Source organism: Marmota monax, unplaced genomic scaffold (genome assembly GCF_021218885.2).
Source record: "Marmota monax isolate L192 unplaced genomic scaffold, Marmota_monax_Labrador192_F-V1.1 WCK01_AAM20220418_F8-fsc00170, whole genome shotgun sequence".
Taxonomy (NCBI): domain Eukaryota; kingdom Metazoa; phylum Chordata; class Mammalia; order Rodentia; family Sciuridae; genus Marmota; species Marmota monax.
The window spans coordinates 3,574,160-3,599,266 of record NW_026692395.1 but is presented as its reverse complement, the minus strand read 5'-3'; the positions used below and the strand labels follow the sequence as shown (position 1 = coordinate 3,599,266).

Below are 25,107 nucleotides of genomic sequence, written 5' to 3'. Positions count from 1 at the left end.
CACTTAAAGGGTCCTTTGTACCCGCCCGCAGGAAATTGGGGGGCTGGGAGGGAGGGAGCTGAAAATACGTTTGGTATCAAAAATAAACACTTGGGGGCAGCATGAAGATCACCCCCAAATCCCTTCCTTCCCACCCACCCACCCCATCAGATACAGGAAGAGATGCCTCCCTCTCCCCTATTGAAAAGCCCCATTTAAAAATAGATTATACTATCAAAATGGCAGGGGGTGAAAGACAGGGAGACTTGGAGTACTGGTTGGAGGGGCCCCCCAGACGGGGACCACCCCCGAAAAAAACCCTCCATTGGGAGGTAACAGGCAGGACCCCAGGGAGTTTGGCAGACAAAGGAATGGCTTCTCAGGGGAGAGAACAACAAAAGGGTGTTCCTCCCTGGCCACAATGTTGGTCGAATAAAGGACAAGCTGTCTGAGAGAAAGGTTGGGGAGGTGGAAATTCCTCTTTCCAGGGTGTGATCCTTTCTTGGTCAAGACTCCTAAACCATTAAAGCGGATAAATTCTTCCTGAACCCTTGGGATGGCCAGGAATAATAAAACAAAGCAAACTAGCTCTTCTACCCACACCCCAAAATGGAGACAGGGCTCCCTCATCTCCCCAAGGGCAGGCTGAGAAATAAATAAAGAAAGGTCCTTCTCAAGCCAGACCCCGATTGTCTTGTCTTAGGGAAAAAAGTAGGGAGATGGGGGAGATGTCTTAACCACCCGCCTAAAAGGGTTGGGCCAGGCTCCTCCCAGTGGCCTTCAAAAAATAAATAAATAAACCGCCCCTACCACTGAAGTAGAAGACGTGTAAGGGCGGCCACTGGGGGACTGACGAAGAAGAGAGAAGTTGTAGGTTTTCGGTGAAGGAGTTAGTGAGAGATCCTTCTTCCCAGGAATTCCCCACCCCACCACAACTAGAGCTTGAGTCTGTCAGTTGAACTATGTTTCTCCTTGAGATGGCTGACTGGAGAGAAGTTCAGGGTCACAGATGGAGTGACCCCAGAAAGGGTTGGTGGTGGCGGTAGTCATGGCTTCTGGGGCCCTGGGGAGAGCACCACGGGGGTCGAGAGGCCATCCACGCTGATGGAAGGGATGTGCACCTGGGCGCTGCCGCTGGACGGAAACTGGGAGCAGAAATAGGGAGAGGTCATGAACAGGGGCCATTCTAGCATCTCTTACCCTCTCCAAGATGGGGGAGGGTGTTCTACCTGGAAGGAGAGCTTGGCTGGGCTTCGGGGTGCGATAGGACTCAGGGTGCTCCAGAAGTGAATGCTGGGGGGCAGCGAGCTGGGCGTCAGCAGCACCGGGGTCTGCAGGGAAAGGAATGGTCAGATCTCAAGTGAGTAGAAGGTAGGTGAGGGAAAATGGAAGGAACCTGGTCTCAGCCCCACCATATATTTCCTACTCAGACTTTCATGGCCCCTCCTCAAAAGTTCAGACCCAGAATACAACTATTGAAGTCACACCCATGACATCTCTTCAACTCTCACACATTTACCCTCTCCCAACTCCTGAGAGCACACCTCCAATTGCTGAGAACTCACTAGGCAAGACCATCCACCAGACTTTACATGCTGCTGTCAAACCTCAGAGTCACCATCCCAACAGTCCACCTTCCCACTCTTACTTCCCATCATAGGAAACTCAATAAGCAAATTCAATAAGTAAACTCAATAAGCAAAAAGCCCCACTCTGAAATCCCACAGACTCTGGGTCCCTCAGTCCCACCCACAAAGTCCCCAGAACTGCCCTTCTTTGATCAAGCTCTATTCCTCCAGCCCTTGCCTCAGCACAGCCAATTACACAGGAAGGCCTGACCCTCTTCCAAGACATCCTTCCTTTACTTTCCTCTATTTCCTGTCAATCACCTGCCACAAGCCAATCCCATCCATCCTGGCTGCCATCCTTGCCCCTGCAGACACTCACCAACGTATGCGTAGGTAGCAGGGATGGTGTCAGTGCTGGCCCTGGTGCCTGCACACCAGAGCCAGTTCCTGATCCTGGAGTCCGTTCGGGTCCTGGTCCACCCAGCAGGCTTGGGCTGAGTGGAAGCTCCAGGTCCCGGGGCTTCCGGCCTTTTTGTGGCTGGGTGATTTCAGTGGTGGAGGCCGCAAGGCCACCCACCTGTGCTGTAGTTTCCATAACAACAGCGGGCATCCGGGCTGGCATGCCCTCTGCAGGAGGGACTTCGGGACCAGCCTTGGCAGCTTCTGGCACAAACCCCACCTCCCCTGCAGCTCCCAAGTCTTCCTTGGGCCCTTCCACTTTCACCTCTGGGGGCAGTGACCGGCCCAAACCTGGCTCCACATTCAGTTCTTCCGATTTCATGTTTGGGGCCTCAGGCGGAGTCAGGATGACCTGGGAGAGGAATGAGCATAAAGTGCATGCAGAAGGGTTGTTGGGGTAGATAACCCTTCTCCGGTGGACCACCCATTGAGTATCCTGGAAATCAAGATTTGGTAAAGGAGGCACATCATAGTAGGTTCTCTAACAGGTTATGGGACTTCTTTTTTTTTTTTTTTTGGTACTGGGGATTGAATTTAGGAATGCTTGACCACTGAGTCACATCCCCAGCCCTATTTTGTATTTTATTTAGAGACAGGGTCTGAATTGCTTAGTGCCTCAGCAACAGCACTTGAACTTGCCATTCAGCCTCCTGAGCCACTGGGATTACAGACATGCGCCACAGCGCCTGGCCATGGGATTTCTTCATGGAAGTGGGGCAGAGGACCCAAGGTGAGACAACCTGATGGGGGTAGGACTCAAGAGGATACCACCCTCATTTAGGAGAACAGTGGTTTGAAAAAATTATTTTACAGAGTAGCAGCATCTTCCTCATTTGGAAATTCATTAAAATGCAAATTTTAGATGAACACATGGCACATGCCAGTAATCCCAGCAACTCAGGAGGCTGAGGCAGGAGGATGGCAAGTTAGCTGCTAGCCTCAGCTACTCAGTAAGACCCTCACCAACTTAGTGAGACTCCGTCTCAAAAATAAAAAAAAACAAAAAAACAAAAAAAGGCACTGGGGATGTAGCTCAGTGGTAGAGCGTCCCTAGGGTCAATCCCTAGTACCAAAAAATAAAACAAATTAAAGAAAAAGAGAAAATTCCAGGACCTCTCCCCAGGCCCACATCAATCAGAAATTCTGGGTGTGGATCTGTGGCTTAATAAGTCATCCAGTTGAGCATTGAAGGCTGGGAAGCGGTGCACTAAACCAATGATACAACTGAGCACCTACAACATGTTGGGTAACTAATTATTGCACATTTGTTCTCCCCTTCCCTTTTTAGGATCTGTACAGCTCTTCTCCCCATCTTTTTCACCAGAGCACTTCTGTGTCACTCCTTCCACCATTATGCCCTTTAACAGGACTTCTATGTCTCTTCCACTACCAGCCCTGCCTCTCATTTCAGACCTGTGCATCTGTCCTCTTTGTCTCCCTGGCCCTTACTTCATTTCCATATTCCAGTACTTACCTGCAGAGGCAGGCCAGCCTCTTCTGCATCCAGACAAGCCTCCAAGGGGTTTGGACTGGTGCTCCTGCTCCCTGAGGGAGGTGCTGCTGCTCCTGCAGGGGTGGTGTTGGGAAGCACCGAGGCTGGCCGAGGATGCGGGGGTGGCTGTGGCTGCAGGGACTGGATGGTGAAGGTGGAGTAGAGGCCGGAGCGCATGTACTCATTCCGGCTGCTGCGTGCCAGACCGCCTGGGCCTGCTATTCCTGAACCCTTGGGTGTGCCTGGCTTTCCAGAGGCAGTGTCCCCAGGGGCAGCATGTACAGCAGCAGGGGCCACATTTGCCATGGCAGAGGCTACAGATATCTCGGCTTGGGGCAGGCAGTCCTCTGTGGAGCACCTTGCAACCTCAGGGTAGGACACAAACTTGTAGACAAACTTCTGGCCACTCACTTTGCGGATGATATTCTGGGAAGGGAGGAGATAGAACCGAGGACTTTAGAAAAAAGGGTTAGGGTGCAGGGAAGGTGTGGGGGATGTTACTCTTCTCCTGGCATCCTCCTCCTCACTTGCTCCCATTTTTTTTTTTTTTTTGGGTACTGGGTATTGAATCCAGGGGTGTTTATCACTGAGCTACATGGCTGGTCCTTTATTTATTTTTTTCTTTTGAGACAGGCTCTCAATAAGTTGCCAGGGGTCTTGATAAACTGCTGAGGCTGGCCTCAAACTTGTGATCCTCCTGCCTCAGCCTCCTGAATTGCTGGGATTACAGGCATGTGTGTACCACCACAGCTGGCTGTCATACTTGTTCCCAATTTGCTCATCCCTGCCTCAATATGTGGGCTTCTTCCTTTGTTACCCTTTCCCAGATTTCCCTCTCTGGATCCTTCCCCAGATTCTCCTCCTTTTCAATTTCCCCTTCCACAATTCTTTCTTTATTCTCCTTCCATCCCTCTTCCTCCAAGTCTCCCTATCACTCTTCTTCTCTACCTGTCCAACTCCCCTACCCACACTGGCTCCATTTCACAGTGGGATTCACTTAGGGGGAAAAGATGAGAACCATGTGTTCCTCCTGGCTCCAAGAACCACTGGATAATAGGGTTGGGTATTGGGGCTATCTGCCAGGACACAGTTTTTGAAACTTGCTTGTGCAATAAGACATGAAACTGACTACTGACATAAATGTTGGAAGAGACTAAATTAGTGTTGATGAATGTAGGTAATAAATTATTGATAGGATTATTTAAAGCTATAGACATAGGGCTGGGGTTGTGGCTCAGCGGTACAGCACTTGCCTAGCATGTGTGAGGCCCTGGGTTCGATCCTTAGCACCACATAAAAATAAATAAATAAAATAAAGGTATAAAAAAAGAGCTATAGACACAGATAAGGAACAGGGCAAGGTCACTACAGAGGATAGGGTGAAGACTCATTATGAATTCTGTGATGGAGATTTAAGCTAAAGAACAAGAAAATGAAGTAACAGATAAGCAATTAGATGAGAACATTGAGATATTGGTATAAATACTGGGAGGAAGTTCTCAAGGCTGACTGGGATAGGTCTCTAAGCATGTTTGGGGGTATTTCGGGACATATCTGGTCTGGAATGTCTCAGGGATGTTCTGGTGGTCTCAGAACTGGAACAGAATAAGGTAGTCTCTTAATATTGTTTTGAAAGTTTGAGCAAGAGGAATAAGATATAAAATGGAAGAAATGCCAAAAATTATTAAGGGTGTGAAGCCAAGGTCTACAGCTGTTGTGGGGAGCACGCGGAATCTGGATGAACTAGTGCTTTCTGGGGAGGTCTTAATGTTACTCAGGTATTTAACAGGGTGGGGCTGTATTTCTCAGGAGAGAAAGGAAAAGGGATTTTATTAATGTTCTTTTGAAAGTTTCACTTACATATGGAAATAAGATGAAATAACTAGTACAAATATTGTGGGGAGGGGCAATCCAGCACTGGTCTTGGCGCCTGAGAACACCAGAAGAGGAAAACTTAAAAATGTAGCTATAGGAATAGGATAGAATGTAAAAACTGATACAAATTTTGGGGTGGATCAATGCTGCTCTGGGAATCTAAGAGTACGGAGTGTGGAGCTGACATTATACCTGTTGTTCTGGAGGTTTTAGATAAAGGAATAGAGAAGAAAGAAAAATAACTGACAAAATTAAAATATATTGGGAGTTCCACAGAATGAAGAAAGGTTAGTGTAATACTTTCAGTGTTTTTTTCCCCCCAGTATTGGGGATTGAACCCAGGGGCACTCTACCTCCAAACCACATACCCAGCCCATCTCCCCCTTTATTTTTAAAATTTCGAGAGAGGGGCTGGGGTTGTGGCTCAGTGGTAGAGCACTCGCCTAGCATGTGCAAGGTGCTGGGCTTGATCCTCAGCACCACATAAAAATAAATAAATAAAAATAAAGGTACTGTGTCCAATTACAACTAAAAAAGAAATTGAGAGAGGGTACCACTCATTCTCCCAGGCTGGCCTTGAACTTCTGATCCTCTTGCCTTATCCTCCCATGTAGCTAGGATTACAGGCATATGCCACTATGCCCAGCCTGTCAGGATAGTTTTGATTCTAGGAATAAGATTATGATATATTCGGGAGTAAGAGAAGATTATGAAATAACTAAGGAAGCCCAGCACTGGTCCAGGAGTTTCAATGACACAATAAGGACTGGTCATAATTGTGTTTTCCCAGTTTGGGCAATAAGAGCAAGGCACAAAAACAAAGTGTCAGGCAGGGCATGGTGGTACAGTTTTGCGTTGGGGATCCCAAGAGAGTAGGGCGAGGAGGAGTCAGTACTGATATTGCTATAAAAGTTTTAGGCAGGGGCTGGGGATGTGGCTCAAGCGGTAGTGCGCTCGCCTGGCGTGCGTGCGGCCCGGGTTCGATCCTCAGCACCACATACAAACAAAGATGTTGTGTCCGCCGAAAACTAAAACAAATAAATATTAAAAATTCTCTCTCTCTCTCTTAAAAAAAAAAAAAAGTTTTAGGCAAAGTAGTAAGACACGAAAAAAAAAATACTGAGATAAATGTTCAGGGGCCTAGCCTTAGTCTGAGGATACAAGAGGAGGGGATGAGAAATGATATTTTAATATTGTTTTCAAAGTTATTGCTATAGCAACTGATACAAGAAAATTAAATTTGTTATAAATTTTAGTGGGTCCCTGCCCTGGTCTCATAGTCCATACCTTGTCATAGTAGTACCGCAAGGCCCGGCTGAGCTTGTCATAATTCATGTTGGTCTTGTTCTTGCGCAGCCCCCACAGCCGGGCCACCTCCTCTGCGTCCACCAGCTTGAACTCACCACCATCCCGTGAAGTCCAGGAGATGATATGGCCATTGCCTTGCTCTCTCAAAAGCTGCAGCAGAAACTGCCACAGCGTCACAGATGGGTCCATCGCTGGGGAAGCGCTCACGCCATCCCAGAGGTACCTGGAGGACAAATAGCTCAGAACTGAGAGGCTGTAGACAGAGGAGGGGGTACAGGACAGGAAGAGAATTCCTTCCTTATTGTCTTGTCTCTACCTGTCCCCAAACCCCACCACCCTTCCCTAAATATCCTCAAATGTCTAAGCTCCCCAGTCTAGCTTTGGATGCCTCCTGTAACAGGATGAGAATTTTGGAGGATGGTGTAAATGTATTTTTGTACATGGGATAAATGCAAATCTTTGGGGGTCAGAAGGAAGACCATGTTTGGCAGAAAAATGCCACTTGGGCCCCAAAGATGTCCATATCTGAATCCCTGGAAGCTGTATGTTATGCTACATAGCAAAAAGGAACTCTGATATGAAATTAAAGTTAGAGATCTTAAGATAGGGAGATTATTATGGTTTATTTGAGTGAGCTCAATTTAATTATATGAGTAAAAGGAAGCAGAAAGAGAACTCAGAAATGGGATGCCATCTCTTGGGATGGAGAGATCCCAAGTGTGAGTGGGATTCAACCTGCCATTTTGACTCTGAAAATGGAGGAAGGGGGCTCCCAGCCAAGGAATGTGGGCAGCCAGCCTCTTAAAGCTGAAACAGCCCTTAGCTGACAGCCAGTAAGGAAACAGGGGCTTCCATTCCTTCAACTTGAGGAATAGAATTCTGCAAACAACCTGAATGAATAGGAAATAATTCTCTCTCCCATTGCCTCCAGAACGGACCACAGTCCTACTCACACCTTGATTTTAGCCTGGTGAAACCAGTGTTAAATTTCTGACCTACAGAACTTGAGATAATAAATACAGTTTTAAGTAGCTAAGTTTACAGTAGGACTAGAAAACCAGTACAATCCCCCTCATTTGACCCCCAACATCTGTACTTTCTACCACATAGATGTCAAGCTTCAGGAGGTACCTTTTACCAGTCCCTGCAAATACTGTTCATGCATGTAGGGATCCCTTCCTCTGCTTAGCAGTCTTCCTCATTTTTAAAGTCTTAGCCTAAAGGTATTTTCCTTTATGAAGACATCCTGAAACTGAATGCCCACTCTCCTCTGTTGTTTTATCCCCTAGTCTTCTGACCTGTGACTATTCTTGTATATTTTGTTTTTGTTGGTGCTGGGGAATGAGTCCAGGGTCCTGTGCATGATAAACACACAATCTACCCCCAGCAGTTCTCCTTCTTGATTATAGCAGTAACTAACATTGACTGACTGCTTAGTACATGCCAGGCACTGCTCTAACAGACAGGCAATGTGGCCTACTGGACAATCACCCAGGCTCCAGCCAGACTAGTCAGGGTCCAGATGCTGGGTCTGCAACTTATTAGCTGTGTGACCCTTGGCCTATTCTGTAACTTTTTTGTACTTCAAATTTTCTCACTGATCAAATAGGGATAATGACATGCCAACCCCTAAAATAGGAGTAATTATTAACTATTGTGTGGATTAAATATAATATGCTTGGGGTATGTCAAATGCTAAATAAATATTTATTTCTTATTTATTCATAATTCCTTATCCACTATCTTCAATTCAAAAAGCTCTAAAAACAGAAAGCTTCTTTGTAAGTCTTTTGACAGCAAAATCTGATTTAAAACAAAACAAGGCCTTTTCTGGTCTTTATCAATCCTTACTCCATGTGAATGTTCATACATTCTGCTGCAGAAATATGAACGCAGCTGATGACAGAGCTTGCTGAGGGTGTTATGTAACATATCATATGTGCACCATGTTACCTTTCTCAAATCTGAAAAATTTGCAGTTCTGAAATACACCTGGCCCCAGGGGTTTTGCATAAGGGAATGTAGATCTATATTGTTATTTTTATACGCATTGACTCATTTATCCCTCATCACAACACTGGAAAGTAGGTATCCTGATTATTGCTAATTTATAGATGAGGCAGCTGAGGCACAAGATGTCTACGTGACAGGCCACCCAGCTGTAAGTGGCAGAGTCAGCCATTTGGACCCAGGCAGTTGGGTTCCAGTGATCTAAGCTTTTAACCATCAGGCTAAACTTCCCTTTACACTGACTACTACCTCTCAGTATGTCCCTCAGACAACAGGCTCCTCCCTGTCACTCCATCACTGCTCTTTCCTGACAAAAAATTGAAAATAAACACAAGCCTCCTGTTTTCCAAGGGAATGAACTTTAATCAATCAACAGTCCAACTGCCTGGGATGGTTGGATTAAGAATAAACCTAAATCGGAAGGTTTCAAAGAGCCTCCATCTATTATTTACAGCTTCATTCTTTAATCTGCAACAAAATATACAATGTGATCCTCTTACGCCTGAGCTAGTTCGAAGTTCATTCAGTTCACAAAGTCTTAGGCAAGTGTCACAAAGGCCTGAGTGCCAGATTAGAGACCACTGAGTTATCTCGAAGGCTGCTTGTTTCAGAAGCCCAGAAAGTTCAGGGTTCCCCCTGGTGGTGAAGAGAGGCAATTGTGCCAGTTCCTCTATGCTGCCGCAGAACCTATAGCAGCTAAGTGAAATCTGACAGTCTTAACAGCATGCAGGACTCTATGTGTGAGGCCCTAGGTTCCCTCTCCAGCACTGCAAAACAACCAGGAGTTCTAGTAATCTGCCTTACCCAGATGGGTTTACTTTTCTTCATCTCATTCATTTAGAAAGCATATACTGAGTGCCTACTATGGGCCATGGATGTCAGCTCCAGTGGGATTCACATTTTAGTGGGGCAGACAAAAGAAGAAATAAGGCAAATAAGTATAGAATGGTATATGGTGATAAGGGCTATGGTGGAAAACATCAGGCAGGAAAGGAGCTGTTATTTTTTCCAAGGACAGTCAGAGAGGACAGGGCACTGAGGAGGTGGCCGGCACCTGAGCAAAGACACAAAGGAGGTAAAAGAGTGAGGCTTGTATATAAATGGGAGCAGCCAGGGTGGAAGACTGTGAAACTGGAGTGCAGGACAGGCTAGAGAGAAATGAAGCCAGTTCAGTGGAAGGGCATGAGGTCAAGGGAGGCAGTATGAAATGAGAACAGAAGGGTGCTGGGGGCCAGACTGAGTGAGGCTTTTTTGGGCACTGTCAGGACTTGGATTCTGGGTGAGACAGGAGCCAGGAGAGGGTTGAATAGAAGTGTTGACAGGCTGTGACTTGGATTTTAACAGGATCTCTCTTGCTGTTTTGAAGACAATAGACCATATGAGTAAAGGGGCTACTGCAATAGTCCAAGCAGAGACAATGGTGGTGGCAGTCGAAGTGCTGAGAAGTGGCAGGGTTCTGGCTAAAATCTGAAGACAGCAAACAGATGTGCTGACAAGTAGCATGGGATGGGGGTGGGGGTGAGAGAGAGAGAGGAGTGAAGGGTGACTCTTGGTTTGTGACCTGATCACCAGGGAGGATAGCATCATAATCAACTAAGATGGGAGCACTGTGTGTGTGTGGGGGGGTATTTTTCTTTTTTTGGTACTGTGGTGCCTAATCATTGAGTCACATCCCCAGCCCTTTTAAAATAGTTTATTTAGAGACAGGGTCTCGCTAAGCTGCTCAGGACCTCACCATTGCTGAGGCTGGCTTTGAACTTGAGATCCTCCTGCCTCAGCCTCCAAAGCCGCTGGGATTACAGGAGTGTACCACCACACCCAGTGAGATAAGTTTTGAGGGAAGAGCAGAAGTCTCGTTTTACAGTTTCAGAAGCCCATTAGACACCTATGTGTGTGCTATAAATACTAATTTAAAAATACAAACCAGTCATACTGCCCTTACTGTGCAATGCACTGTTTTAATCATTTGACTTATTTAGTCTTCAAAACACTAAAGGGTAGATATTATTATTTCCTCCATTTTCCAGATGAGGCAATGGAGGTACAGAGAAGATAAATAAATTGCCCCAAGTGGCACAGCTGGAATGTGGCAGAGCCTGGATTCAAACCCAGGTGGACTGGCTCCAGCAAGCAACTCTAGCCACCCTTCACCCTCACTTCCCCTGAAGAGAAACACAGAAGCGTAGGATCCTAAAGGGTAATAAGGATGCTGTTTTACACAGAGTGAACAGGGAGGGCTTCCTTGAGGAAGGGAGGTAGCAAGCCATGCTGACATCTGTAGGAAAGGTACTTGCAACAGAGGGACAGTGTGTACAAAGGCTCCAAGGTGGCCACAGTTCTCAGGAGCGTTCTCACCTCTGAAAATACATTCATGCTGTTCTCCCTGCCAGGGGAGCCATTCCTTCCACTGATGAACTCTTCATGACACAATCATCATGTTCCAGGACCTACCAGGCAGAATTCATTCTTCTTCTAAATGAACCAATACATCAAATAACCTGGCTACTCTTGCAAATCTCCTCTTTGGAGAACAGTCTCATGTTCCTCTTCCCTGTTCTGTCTGTGTGGCTTTGAGCAAGCACTCAGCCTCTCTGTACCTGGTTGCTCATCTGTAAAATGGGGATATTTTACTCACAGAGTTAAATATTCTCAAAAAAATCATCTACCTCAAGGGCTTTTATGAGGGTTAAATGTTAATATACATGAAGGGCTTAAAAACATGTCTCTGGTACATGGCAGACACTCAAAAATGTAAATCATTAGTGTGTCAGCATCTCCCCCCCCCCAATCCTACATATCAACGTGGCCTATACCACTACAGACCATCTGGCTGCCCTCACCTCTGTGACTTCAGCTTCTATTCCTCCCCCCACTCTTCTACAGCCATAATGGCTTCCTTGATGTTCTTTCTATATGGCAGGCAAAATTCCACCTCAGAGCTTTTGCAATGGCTCTTCCCTAATTTCCCTGATATGGTTCCCTCCCTAATTTCTTTCAGGCCTCAATTCAACATTTATCTTTCCAAGTGTGGCCTTGCCCTGTACCAAAGATTTCAACCATTTCAATACTCTATTCCTATCTGCCATAATTTTTCTACTTAGCACCTGTTTAACATACTATCTCATTTTTACTTATTTTGTTTACATAATCTGGCTCCCTCTCTTTTAATAATAAATGTTCAAAAAGGACAGGAATTTCTGCCTATTTTGTTCCCCCCACATCTCAAGCACTTGGAAGAATGCCTGGTATTCAGTACCAGGTGCTCAGTAAATATTTGAACAGTCCCCAACTTTAGTGTGTGTGTGTGTGTGTGTTTGTGTATGTGTGGATTGGAGATTGAACCCAGGGCCTTGCACATGTTAGGCAAACACACTATCACTGAGCTATATCCTCAGTCTCCCAATGAGCTATATTCCCAGCCCTTTTTAAGAATTTTGTTTTGAGACATGGTCTCACTAAGTCGTCCAGGCTGACCTTGACTTTGTGATCCTCTTGCCTCAACCTCCCAAATTACTGAGATTACAGGCATGTAGCTGGGATTATAGGCATGCACCACCATGCCTGGTTCCCTGGCTTTAACTAACATTTTAATTAGCTACATATCCTTTCTTCTCCATCTGCTCCACATGCTGATGTCTGAATGAAAATATTTCCCTATTTATTCACGTAACAAATCTATCTTGAGTACCTACTGTATACCAGGTACATTTTTTAAGTGTGGAAGACAGAGTAGTGAATAAGCAAATAAAACCTCTAAGTCCTCACGGGACTCCCATTCTAACGAGGATAGACAATATACAAACTGCAGTATGTCAGACAGTGATAGAGGGCAAAGGGACAAACAAAGCAGGGCAGGGGCCACAGTCCTGCTGGGTGTGAAGGATCAGATGGTCAGGGAGATGTTCACTTTATTTTTACATAAACAGCATGCTTAGAAACATTTTTTATATGTGTGCCTTTATATAGTGTATTTCAAGCACCACAGTGTGACAAACACATGCTTTACTGAAATAACACTACCCAGATGCAATGAAATGAAGTCTCTTAGAAACATCTTTTCTATCTGTGCCTTTATAAAGGATATTACATACACTTCTGTGAACACATGCTTTTGATAAAATAACATTTGCCTTATTCACAAATCAACTGATATTCGTGGAAATATCATACGTGTGTCTTTACATAGTATGTTCCCTGCACCACAGTGTGGTGAACACATTCTTTCGGGGTTGGCAACAGAACACCACCCTGGATGCAAATGTGTTGGGGCAGAAAGAACAGCCAATGCAAAGGTCCTGAGGCTAATTGTTCCTGCTGGTTTAAGGAACAGTGACGGGGAAGCATACATGGCTGGTGCAGTTACAGGACAGGGAGGTGATGGGGGCAAAGCTGAAGAGGTGACTTGTTTTACTAACTTACAGGTATTCTTTTGGGGGGGGGGTGCCAGGGATGGAACCCATAGGCATTCAACAACCGAGCCACACCCCCAGCCCTATTTTTATTTTATTTAGAGACAGATTTCACTGAATTGCTTAGCACCTTACTGTTGATGAGGCTGGCTTTGAACTTGAAATCCTCCTGCCTCAGTCTCCGGAGCCAGTGGGATTACAGGTGTGTGCACCGGGCTTCTTTCTTTGTTTTTTTTTTTTTTTTTTTTTTTTTGTACTAGGGATTCAACCCAGGTCACTTAATCACTAAGCCACATCCCCAGTCCTTTATTTTATTTTTTATTTTGAGGCAGGATCTTACTAAGTGGCTGAGGGCCTTCCTAAATTGCTGAGGCTGGCTTTTTGAACTGGCAATCTTCCTGCCTCAGCCTCCTGGGCCACTGGGATTACAGGCATGTGCCACCATGCCCAGAACAGGTATTCTTTCTTTACATGACTCTCCTGTTTTAGAAATAAGGAAACAGGTGCAAGGAGAAAGTGGTTAAGTCATTTATCTAAGGTCACACTGTTGCTGGTATTGGGGGTGGGTGGGTGCTGAGACCAGGTGTGAAACAGAAACAGCTCTGAGGGCACAGGGAACAGTGAAAACAAAAACATGGAGATGGAAACTAATGTGGGACTTCTTGTGGGATGGGATTAGATGAGAGGGGAACCTCAAACTACATCCTGTACCCTGAGTACTTACTGGAACACCTTTAAAAAATATTTTAATTGTAGATGGACATACTTTATTTTATTTATTTTTATGTGGTTCTGAGGATCAAACCCAGTGCTAGGCAAGCACTCTACCACTGAGCCACAACCACAGCCCCTGAAATACTTTTGAGTAAGGTACTTAACCTCTCTGTGTTCCAGTTTTCTCAGTACCTATCTCACAGGGCAGTGATGAGGATTAAATGAGTCTGTGAATATAAAGCACTTTGCCTGGTACATACCAGGTACTCAATGAACATTAAGCTCCTATTGGCATTATCATCAGTATCATTAATGTATCCACAGTGAGGAAGGATGTCTTGGTGGTTAACAGTGTCTATGAGGGAGTGCAATGTACACTAAAAAGCTCTGGGTTCAACAAGTACTCAGGCTTATCTACTAAGAGGTAAAGGACAGGGAGGATCACAGACTGATCCAGCACAAGGAATGAGAAGAGAAATAAAAATCTACAGGCTGACCCTCTTGAAGGAGAAATTAAAAGAACTGGGAAGATATGGAGAGTTTGTGTGAATGAAAACACAGGGTTTACAGGAAACCCAATGAACAGATTCACTACGAAGGGAGGGGGACGTGGTTAATCTTTTGGGAAGGAAGGAAACAGAAAAGTTCACTGACTCCTATACAACAGTGGAGGAAAGGAAAAGACATCACACAGTGATTAAAAGGAGAAACGGACAGGGCATAGACTGGGCTACTGATCCACTATTAAAAAGAAGAGAGAAGCCCAATAACTGGAGTCTACAAATAAAGGAGGAGCAATAGACTGATAGTTAGGGCAATGGTCTGATAACTAGGGAGATGTGAATATAAGCATACAGACTGATCCACTATAAAATTAGGGATTTGGATAAAGCCATGGACTGATGCACTGGGGGTTGGAGGAAGCAGGAATATAAGGTCAGATGGAAAGAGGGGTGTGTGTGCAAGGGGTATGGCACCAGGGACTGATTTGCTTCAAGGACAGGAGAGATGGAATAAACAGGGCCACAGACAGGACCCCTGAAAAGTTAAGGCTAAGAGAAATACACTTAGACGCCATCTACTATTAAGGGGGTTCAACAAGCCACAGACTGGTTCCCAGTAAGTGGGGGGTGGTGGGGAGGTAAGACCATGGACGAGTCCACTGTAAGTTGGGATGGGGAGAAACATAAGCACGCAGACTGAGCCATTATACTAGCAGGAGCGGGCGTCTAGGCCACAGTCAGATCCACTATAAGGGAGCAATGCCACACATAGGTCCACCAGCCTTGGAGGTAGGGAGTCGAACACCAGCAGGCCACCGGCCAAGCCACATCCTCCGCGCGGGGGCGGGAAGGATACGTGGGGTCACGGACTGGGCCCTCCACCCTCCAGGCCCAGGGCTCACCTGTGCGTGGTGCGGCGGCGTTGTTAGCAGCTCCGGGGGGCGGGGGCTCCATACGCGGCCCCACCGCCCCCCAGGCCCGGGATCTGAGGCGGCGGCGGCGGCGGCGGCAGCGGCGGTGGCGGCAGCACCTAGAAGCCGCCCCTGCCTTTCCCCACGGCTCACGTGGGCCCATGGGGGAGGAGACAAGCGTCCCGCCGCTCGCTGATTGGCCAAAGAGCCACAGCTTTACTGCACAGCTTCTTTGCTTGGAGAGGCGGGCTCTGCCTCAGAAGTCTATGCTGTGATTGGCTGAAAGGCCAATGATTGACAGCAGACTGCCGTTTGAGTTCGGAGAAGACGCGTTTGGCCTCGCTGGTACTTCGTGCTGATTGGCTCAAGACTGATAGATCATGGGCAATTGACAAGACTCATGGGAGCCAGCCTCACGTTGATTGGCCTAAAGGGGATAGATGGCAGACAGCCTAAAGTGGGTGGGTCTGATATTCAGCTGATTGGCGGATGAGACTCCTAGACAGCTGCCAAAACACCGAACAGGCGGCGCTGCACGCCACGCCGCTCAGCGGAAGCAGGACTTATATAGAAACGGGCGTAGAAGCCAGCAAAGTGAGGGTTGGGTCTGGCTCTGCGTAGGCGGGCAGGGTAACTCTACAGGGATTGGCTACAAAAGTCGTATTTAGAACGCAGCAGAGGTAGGAAGGCGGGAGAGCTGCCAGACATGCAAAGGGTCCTTGAGTGGCAGAAATGAAACGGCTACCAGGAGGGCAGGCTCCAGTCATGTCCAGATTTATAAGAGGGTGGAACCTGGCTCTTGGTTGATCGGGGGGGTTAGCTGGACCTAACCTAGATTAGGGGCTGGACTAAGGAGGGTGGGATCTGTGCCTATTGGTGGAGCTGGATCCATTTAGAAGCAGGGGTGAGGCCAAGGTTGAGCTAAGAAGGGCACGGGGTGTTATTTAGGGTACTGGAGGAACTGCTGGGGTACAGGAGAAGGATAAACCTTAGGACAAGGAGGAAGAGGCTGAATAGGCCCATTCTCTATGGCAGTTCAAAGGGTGGTGTCCTGGAAAAGGAATGAAGGGTGAGGGGAGGGTCCAGGTTACCAAGCTGAGAAAGGAGGGAAGAGCATAGAATCAAGTGGCAAATACTACAGTAGGACTTTCAGGGTGCTTTAGAGGTTTCACACTGAAACTGGACCACTGGGTCTCCCAGTAACTTAGTGCTCTACACAAAGGTCACCTTGGCAACCAGCAGGGGTTAAGGGAAAAAGAAGGGCCATGTGACTCAAAGGCATTCAGGCTCTTTAATGTTGGAGGATGGAGAGAAGTAGTCATTGGCGAGGAGTCTCTGGGAAATTCTGCAGGCCTTGTAGTTCTCTAAGTCCCTGCAAAAGAGGACAGAAGAGACTGAACAGGGGCTGGGTTCAGTTCCCACCCCACCTTTGCTCTGACTTCCCCTCCCTTGGCTCCAGTTTAGAGGGAAAGATGCTCCTTGCCTTCTTTAGGTCACCACTCAAAATAAATCTGGGGATAGTCTGGGAGTGGAGTGAGCTGCTCTCACCTCTAGCAACATGTGGATATGGGCCTTGATATTCATGGAGTCCTTGGTGAGGCTGTTGCTGAGCCTGGAGAAAACAAACAAGAAAGGGCAAATTGGGCCCTACTTATCATTATGAGGATAAACATTCCTCATTGTATCAAGAACTATCTACATCCTGGTTAACTTTTGCTCCACCTGCTCCTATGGAGATTTGGTTGGCTGTGTCTGGACTTTACTGTTTCAAAGACTACTTAATACCTACTGCATGCCAAGCAGTTTTAAGCACTGGGGAGATGATGCAAACACAATGAACAAAAATCCTGGGCTCAGGGAGCTCAAATTCTTGCTAAGAAGGGATAGACAATAAATGATAGAATAAAATATATATGGTATGTCAGATGGTTTAAGTACAAGGAAAAAACTTAAACAATGAGGGAGAGGGATGATAAGAAATAGGGGATGGGGCCTGCAATTTTAAACATCCCAGAATACTCAGGGATGGCTTCACTGAGAAGCATTTGAGTAAAGCATAAAGTAAGTGAAGAAGTGAATAGTGTGGCTTCATAGAGGATAAGTGTTCCACAGACTCAATGGCCATTATGAAGGCACTATGGTGGAGTGTGACTGATATGTTTGAGGTATTGCAGGGGGCCATAGGCACTGGAAAAGAGTAAGCCAAATAAGATTGTTAGAGGTGAGAAAATGAGGGATGCAAGTTCTATAAAGCTTACAAGGCCATGGTAAAGACCTGATGCTAAGTGATATGGGTACCATGGAGGATTGAACAGAAGAGGGAGGCAGACTAACTGGAGTTTAAGAGGCTCCATCTGGCTGCTGAGCTAAGTGACTGAGGATAAAGAGAATTAACATGGAAGTAGGAAATCCAGTGAGGAGGATACTGCATTAGCCCAGTTGAAATGGGGCATGGTGGTACTTGCCTGTAATCCTAGCTACTCAGGAAACTGAGGCAGGAGGATCACAGGTTTGAGGCAAGCCTGGGCAACTTATCCAGACCCTGTCTCAAAATTTTTTTAAAAAGGGCTAGGGATGTTGCTCTGTGGTAGAGCACTTGCCTAGCACATGTGAGGCCCTGGGTTCAATCTCCAGTACCACAGGGAAAAAAGTGTGTGTGTGTATGTTTATTCCAGTTGAGAGATGGGGGATCTAGTAATAGTAGCAGCAGGTCATGAGAAATGATTGGATTTGGATATATTTTGAAGGTCGAAGCAGTTTGCCAAAGTGTTGGATGTCAGATGTGAGAAAGGGGTCATGGCTTAAGCAACTAAGAAGCTGGAGTTGCCTAAAACCACCCTAGCCCTGGGCTGTTGAGTTATATAAACTAGTCAATTCTTTTTGTCTAAGCCAGTTTGGATCAGGTCTCATCTAAAAGAATCCTAGTGGATACAAAGGGTCAAGGAACAGCTTCTGAAGAATGAGAATGAGTTAGATGGAGTAAGAATTAAGTAGTAAGAGGGTCTCTTCCACAGAAAGGCCAAGAAGCAGGAAAGAGCCTTTTGAGGAGGAGCCAGGAGGTCAGTGTTAAAAATAAAGTGAATGATGAAGGGAGGTAGAGTAAGATAAGGTCCAAGAGGTAAGAACAGACTAGATCACACTGGATCATGATAGCATAAGGAATGCAGGTTTTATTGTGCTGAGCTACCTGTCAATATAGAAGTCAGTTTGAAAGATAAATGAAACTATATTCTGTGCAAAAAACAGAGAGCAGCAAGATAGGGTGTTAAGTTGGAAAAAATAGTATGAATCCAACTATATACCTGTATCTCCCAAATTTATATTGCCAGCCCAGACTTCTCTCCTGAACTTGACCTGGGAGTTTTAACTACTTCAAAAAACTCCAGTTTTAATAAACACCACATACATCCCAAGTCCTATACAGAACTCCTGACCTAGCCCTCCCAATCTGCTCTTCTTGTCTTCTCCATCTCAGGTAATGGCAACTCCATCCTTCCAGGTGCTCAGCAAAAATGTAGATTCTCCTCCCCCTCCCCTTTTCGATGATGGGTTTAACCTAGGGCTTCTGCATACTAGGCAAGCACTCTACCACTGAGCTACATCCCCAGCCCCAAGATTCCTCTTTTTGCTGGGCACAGAGGCACACACTTGCAATTGCAGTCACTCAGGAGGCTGAAGCAGGAAGATCACAAGTTCAAAGTCAGCCTCACAATGGCAAGGCACTAAGAAACTCAGTGAGGCCCTGTTTTGTTTTGTTTAGTTTTGTTTTGTTTTTTGTGTGCTGGGAATTGAACCCAGGGCCTTGGGCATGCAAGGCAAGCACTCTACCAACTGAGTTATATCCCCAGCCCAAGGCCCTGTCTTTAAATAAAATACAAAATAGGGGCTGGGGATGTGGCTCAAGTGGTAGTGCACTTGCCTGGCATGCACGGGGCACTGGGTTCGATCCTCAGCACCACATAAAAATAAAATAAAGATGTTGTGTCCACAGAAAACTAAAAAATAAATATTGAAAAAAAATTCTCTCTCTCTTTAAAAAAAAATTACAAAATAGTGCTGGGGATGTGGCTCAGCAGTACCCCCCGCCAAAGGATTCTTTTCTCACAACCCAGATCCCAGAAATCATTTTATTTAAAATCACAATTGCTCTATCACAAGCAATGTTTTCAATCTCTATACATGCTCTTTCTCTAACACCGCAACATCTACCATGCAATGTTATTTACTTATTTACTGTCTGTTTCCCTTCACTAGAACACTGGCTATGCAAAGGCAATGATTTCGGTCTGTTGTGTTCCCTGCTATATTCCTGAGAATCAGAACAGCATATGGCATAGAGTAGGCAACTAATGGATGTTGAATGAATTAAGTGAAAGACTACTTGACTCAAAGGACCTAAAGTCCTCAAAAGATGGTTGCTTTTAGGTTTAGGTTAGAGAGCAAGAATATTTTCAAGAATATTTAGGGGGGCTGGGGATGTGGCTCAAGTGGTAGCGTGCTCGCCTGGCGTGCGTGCTGCCCGGGTTCGATCCTCAGCACCACATACAAACAAAGATGTTGTGTCCGCCGAAAACTAAAAAATAAATATTAAAAAAAAAAAGAATATTTAGGGAGGTCTGGGGTTGTGGCTCAATGGTAGAATGCTTGCCTGGCATGTGTGAGCACCACATAAAAATAAGCAAATAAAATAAAGATATTGTATCCATCTACAAAAAAATGAATATCTGAGGTAGTACTCAAAGAACAGAGCAATGAACTTAATCTGCTCCTCGGGACAATTTGAACTTCAAAAGAGGACAAAATCGTGGGGCTGGGGTTGTGGCTCAAGTGATAGAGTGCTTGCCTAGCACATGTGAGGCACTTAGGTTTGATCCTATTTTATTTTATAAAAATAAAATATATTGTATCTACCTAAAACTAAAAAATAAATATTTTTTTTTTAAAAGAGGACAAAATCAGATAATGATACAAGCTTGTCTATGGAAAGCTATGAGTTCACTCAAGAAGAAAGGAGATGGCTGGGTGGCTCTGTGGTAGAGCATGTGTTTAGCATGTGTAAGACCCTGAGTTTGGTCCCCAACACCAAAAAAAAAGGGTAGTGGGTTCAGGGTGGGGGAAGAAAAATATAAAGCTCATTAAATGCTAGTTGTACACAAAAGGAACATTTGATCTGCTACTACTGATGTAGTAAAGTAATGCTGTTTCTGCATAATTACATGTCTATTTATGAAAGTATAATCAGGAAAGAATATGTACAGTGACCTGACCTCTCTCCCTTCATCAAACAAAGAAATATAATAAAATCAGGAAGAACTGGCAGTTTGAAATGTGCCCCAAGTAGCCAAGTATTTTAAAGAGGAGGGCTACCCAGACTTAAATCCCCATTTTCTAGAAAGATTAAATCTTTAGAAAGGTCTACTAATCATAATAAAGTACCATGAAAGTCAATCACACTTGTTTTACTTTTCTTTCTCTTGGTGTTTTTTTTTCTAGTACTAGGGATTGAACCTAGGGGTGCTCTACCACTGAGCTACATCCCCAGTCCTTTTTATTTTGAGACAGTTGTTCAGGTTGGCCTCAAACTTGTACTCTACCTGATCAATGGAATTGCAGGCATGCACCACCGTGCTCAGCCTTTCAACCACATTTTTTCATCACACTAATAAACCAGGGCAATATATCAAGACCAGCCAAGGCCTTGGGATGTAGCTCAGTGGCAGAATGTTTGCCTAGTATGAATGAGGCCTAGGGTTTAATCTCCAGTACAGAAAACAAAACAAAACACAATACCAGGCAAGGGGGCAGACACTGTCAATTTAAATAACTCATTCTGGGGACAGACATAGATTCTCAAAAAATTAAAATCTGGGCTGGTGATATAGCTCAGTTGGTAGAGTGCTCACCTCACATGCACAAGGCCCTGGGTTCAATCCCCAGCACCACAATAAAATAAAATAAAATCTATTTGAAAGGCTCAAGAATCCTCACCTAGAAGGAAAGCTTTGTTATAAAAACTGGACTTCATCTAAAAGATCAACTGTTTAGAATTGCATTGACCATGAAAGCAAGCCCCCTGGTCAGGCTATTTGCTAATTGATCTGATAACCAAGATTTAGAAATCTCAGCAGGTCCCAAGTTTACTAATACTGAAACCCTGGAAAAGTTTGAAAAGAGAACAATTACTGAACCCTAATGGAGGCAACACTAGAAGAAATGAATATAGGAATAAACATAACCAAGAAGGGATTTTAAACCAAGTAGTATTACTCTTCTAAGATGTTATTAATCTAAGTATAATAATCAATGCACCCCATACTCATTTCATCTGAGCCATGCTTACCCCATTTTGCAGTTTCTCTAGCATGCCAGGCACACTGTCTCCTTTGTTAGGAATGTTCTTTCCTAACCAGCCCCCAGCTTGTTCATTGAACCAAATGACTCAAATGTCACTTCCTCTGGGGGGGCCTTTTCTACCTACATTTGAAACCTCTCATCCATGCTCCAGTTGCTCTTCCCTGCAGAAAACCTAAATTTACCTGGAGCCCACACATTCCCTACCAGTTCCCATAGAGATCTGCTTCGATCATCACTTCAATTTTCTTCCAGTATACTTTTAAATTCACTCAACAAACACAATGCCATGCTGTGTACTATTTTAGTCACCTGGGATATAGACAAAATTTCTCCATTTATAAAATTTATAATCTAACTGGAGGAGATGATAGACATTACATAGAAAGAAATTACATAGTTAAAAAAGAGGTGATAGGGCTGGGGTTGTGGCTCAGTGGTGGAGCACTTGCCTAGCATGTGTGAGGCACTGGGTTCAATCCTCAGTATCACATAAAAATAAATAAGATAAAGGTATTGTATCCATCTACAACTAAAAAAATATTTAAAAAAATAAAAAAGATGATAAATACTAAGGAAAAAGAAAAAGTAGGAGAGGAATAAAGAGTACCAGAAGTTGCCAGTTTAAAAGCAGGTTACAGAAGGCCTGAATGAAAAGAAAGGAAGCTACACAGGAAGAACACCGCTGGAGAGACAACATCCATTGCATTTGCCCTAGACTGGGATCATTCTTGTGATGTTTAAAAGAAGACTGTGAAGGTCAATGTGGTAAAAGTATAGTAATTGAGCAGGAAAAATAGCTAAAGGTAAAGTGAAAGGTAACTTGTTTTATTGTTACTGATTAACAGGCTGGGACTTTATAGATCTGACCATAATTATAAGTATGCACATATGTATGCATAATATTATAGGCTCTCTATAATGTAAACCTTTAAGGAACTCTTTGCTCTTGTTCCGTGCTGCATCCCCACTGCCAAACATAAAGCCTGCCATACAGAAGATGCCCAATAAATGCCTGTGTGAATGAACAATACAAAGACCATTTACTGAATGTTTATTATGTGCTACATCTGAGGCTGAGCTTTGATTCCCACTCTCAGCTTCAGCTTTGAGGAGGAAGGAAGTACCATCCCAGGAAGCCATGGAAAAGGAAGAACAGTGTTGAAAATGGTGATTTTTACTATGTATATTTGTGTGTGGTGTTGGGGATAGAACCCACGGCCTTATGTGTGGTATGCAAGTGTTCTACCACTGAATTACACTCCTGGTCAATGGTGGTGCTTTTAGATATTGTCCTCCTGGAATGAACTTACTCTGTGAGGAGAGAGCTCTTACGATCAATGAACTTGAGGGCTTCTGCGAGTGTTAACTCCAAGAAAAAACCATAACCCAGAGCCACGTAGATGCGCGAAGTATCTGGGCTGAGGAGAGAGGTCAGAGGAAATGGGGGGAATACTTATTACTATTTAGCATACCACACAGTTTATTTAAGATGTTTCCTATTCCCTCCCTTCCCCAAATTGAGGCTCTGGAAGGGCAGGGATCTTGTCCTATTTTATTCACTGACACATCCCCAACACCTAGCTTATATCCTTATGTAATATAAAACTTAGCACAGTGTCCGGTATGTAGAAGATATGAAAAACATATTTGTTGCGTGAAGGAAGGGGTAAGCTGAACCCTGTGGGCTCAGAGGGGCGGGTACACACTCACACCACTGTGTCAACGAAGAAGTTACAGCCCAAATCCACCTGCATATATAACTCCGAGTGTTTAGCTTCCTGTGGGGCCAGGGAAAAAGAGGTAGGGATCAGTGGTCAAATTTTAGGCCAGGTGACAAGTTTTGGTCTGGGGTCCCTCTTCCCATCTCCTTCCCCCACAACACACAAACTGGTATCCAATCCTGAAGTCTTTACCTGCAGGTGCTCAATGACATTTCTCAGTTGAAGGTATTTGGCCAGCTGCTCATATACCTTGTCTCGATGATCCAGCACCTTTCTGATAAGATGAAAATACAATGGTGACCAATAGGAAGCTCTTTCGCTTTTGGGATACCACATATCATGCCCTAAACAAGCATTTAGCTCAGAAATTAGGATTTTGAACACTGGGTGAGACTGCCTGGATTTGAATCTGGGCTCTATCCTTTACTAGCTGCATAACTTTGGCAAATAAGAAACCCATTTGGGACTCAGTTTGTCCATTTACAAAACAGAGATGATAGTATTACCTCGTAAGAATTGTTAGGATCGAATGACTGTTTATTACAATGTGTTTAGAATAACACTTGCCAAATAGCAAGTACTATATACTTGTTAGCTATTATTTATTACTAGTATTACCACACTCTACTGTCAATGTTTCCTGCCAATCAAAATGGCCCATTATCCCAGAAAAAAATCTTCACTCCCTTTTAGGATGATCATACAATCCTAGTTCTGAACATTATTTCCTGTTCAATTAATGACAGCAATAACAGCTCTTCATACTCATTGAGTCTCTGTGTTTCAGGCATCCACACTAATTCCTTTTTTAAAATGCCTATTTGTTTTATTTTTGTACTCTCAACATTTTTCTTTTTTGAGATGAGGTCTGGCTCTGTTGTCCAGGGTGGTCTCAAACTCCTGGGCTCAAAGGGTTCTCTTGCCTTAGCCTCGCCAGTAGCTGGGACGATAAGGACACGTCAGTGAACTACTGGAAACTCAAAACCACCCTATGAGAAGATTCCATAAACTTCCTTATTTCACAGATGTGGAAAGTTTATAAGGCACAGAGATGAGGTTAAGTAGAAGTGTTCACAACGATGGCAAAACACGCAAGCCAGGACGAGAACCCAAGAACTCTAGTTCCGGAAACTTAGCTCTAGTTCAATAAATAGCATCAGAGCCCGCGCATGCGCCGATACAGTCTCAGTTACAAACGCCAGTTCCAGCCAAATCGCACCCCGGATGTCGTCCCCTACTTCCCGCTAGAAAGGTGACAGGGCCGGGCTCCCGAAGCCTCACCCACCAATCCGAAGGCTTGGCACTCACTCTGAACGCCCCACCCACCACGTGGAAAGTTCAAAACGTCCCGCCTCCGGGCTGTCACTCACCTCAAGTCCCGCTGCAGCACGTCACTGATGAAGGCCTCATAGCGCAGCACTTTCTCCCCCGTGGCCTCCAACGCCCGCCGTTTAGGGGGCGTCGCCATGATGGGCTCCTGGGAGTGGGAAGACCACGTTGAGCACTTCATTTTTGCCTCACACATAGTTTATCTCCACCCTCTCAATGTTGGGATTGGGCTCGTTTGGTTCATGTTGGGGGGGGGGGTCCACCTTCTGCCCCTCCCAACTCTGGGACTCGTTTACCCTGGGACACCCAAACGCCGCCCTTACCTTAGGGCCGCCGGCAATAAGAGATGTTGGTAGGAACAGCGGCTTCCGGGTGGCGCGGGTGAATGACGTAGTGGCAAACGTGATGGCCAACCAAATAGCCAGGTGGGGAGGGGCGTTCCTTATCCGAAGTAGGCCTTAGGGAAGAGGAGAGG

At 45.2% G+C, this 25,107-nt stretch overlaps 2 protein-coding genes across 3 annotated transcripts; both read right to left on the bottom strand.

The window, feature by feature from the left end:
- Positions 1–149: 149 nt before the first annotated feature.
- Positions 150–15,391, bottom strand: Elk1 (ETS transcription factor ELK1). The gene is made up of 6 exons (XM_046442563.2): positions 15,220–15,391; positions 6,661–6,904; positions 3,481–3,924; positions 1,927–2,358; positions 1,209–1,310; positions 150–1,124 (listed from the first exon to the last, which is right to left on the bottom strand). The coding sequence occupies exons 2-6, from the start codon at positions 6,868–6,870 to the stop codon at positions 1,026–1,028; spliced, it is 1,287 nt and encodes a 428-aa protein (XP_046298519.1). The 5' UTR covers positions 6,871–6,904; positions 15,220–15,391; the 3' UTR covers positions 150–1,025.
- Positions 15,392–16,500: 1,109 nt separating this feature from the next.
- Uxt (ubiquitously expressed prefoldin like chaperone) lies at positions 16,501–25,105 on the bottom strand. 2 transcript variants are annotated; one of them, XM_058578712.1, is made up of 7 exons: positions 24,956–25,105; positions 24,674–24,780; positions 23,496–23,577; positions 23,293–23,360; positions 22,893–23,000; positions 16,777–16,875; positions 16,501–16,600 (listed from the first exon to the last, which is right to left on the bottom strand). In XM_058578712.1, the coding sequence occupies exons 2-6, from the start codon at positions 24,769–24,771 to the stop codon at positions 16,809–16,811; spliced, it is 423 nt and encodes a 140-aa protein (XP_058434695.1). In that variant the 5' UTR covers positions 24,772–24,780; positions 24,956–25,105; the 3' UTR covers positions 16,501–16,600; positions 16,777–16,808. The 2 variants fall into 2 exon arrangements, with proteins under 2 accessions (XP_058434695.1, XP_046298520.1); XM_046442564.2 differs by having other exon boundaries at positions 16,777–16,840; positions 24,956–25,104.
- Positions 25,106–25,107: the final 2 nt, after the last annotated feature.

Excerpts from the sequence above, each read along its gene's own strand:
- Elk1 (XM_046442563.2), bottom strand. The coding sequence starts at position 6,870 with ATGGACCCATCTGTGACGCTGTGGCAGTTTCTGCTGCAGCTTTTGAGA. Across the intron at positions 2,359-3,480 it reads AGGCTGGCCTGCCTCTGCAG|GTCATCCTGACTCCGCCTGA; the intron begins GTAAGTACTGGA and ends TTCCTCTCCCAG. Across the intron at positions 1,311-1,926 it reads TGCTACCTACGCATACGTTG|ACCCCGGTGCTGCTGACGCC; the intron begins GTGAGTGTCTGC and ends CTTTCCCTGCAG.
- Uxt (XM_046442564.2), bottom strand. The coding sequence starts at position 24,771 with ATGGCGACGCCCCCTAAACGGCGGGCGTTGGAGGCCACGGGGGAGAAA. Across the intron at positions 23,578-24,673 it reads GTGCTGCAGCGGGACTTGAG|AAAGGTGCTGGATCATCGAG; the intron begins GTGAGTGACAGC and ends TCATCTTATCAG. Across the intron at positions 16,601-16,776 it reads ATATCCACATGTTGCTAGAG|GGACTTAGAGAACTACAAGG; the intron begins GTGAGAGCAGCT and ends CCTCTTTTGCAG.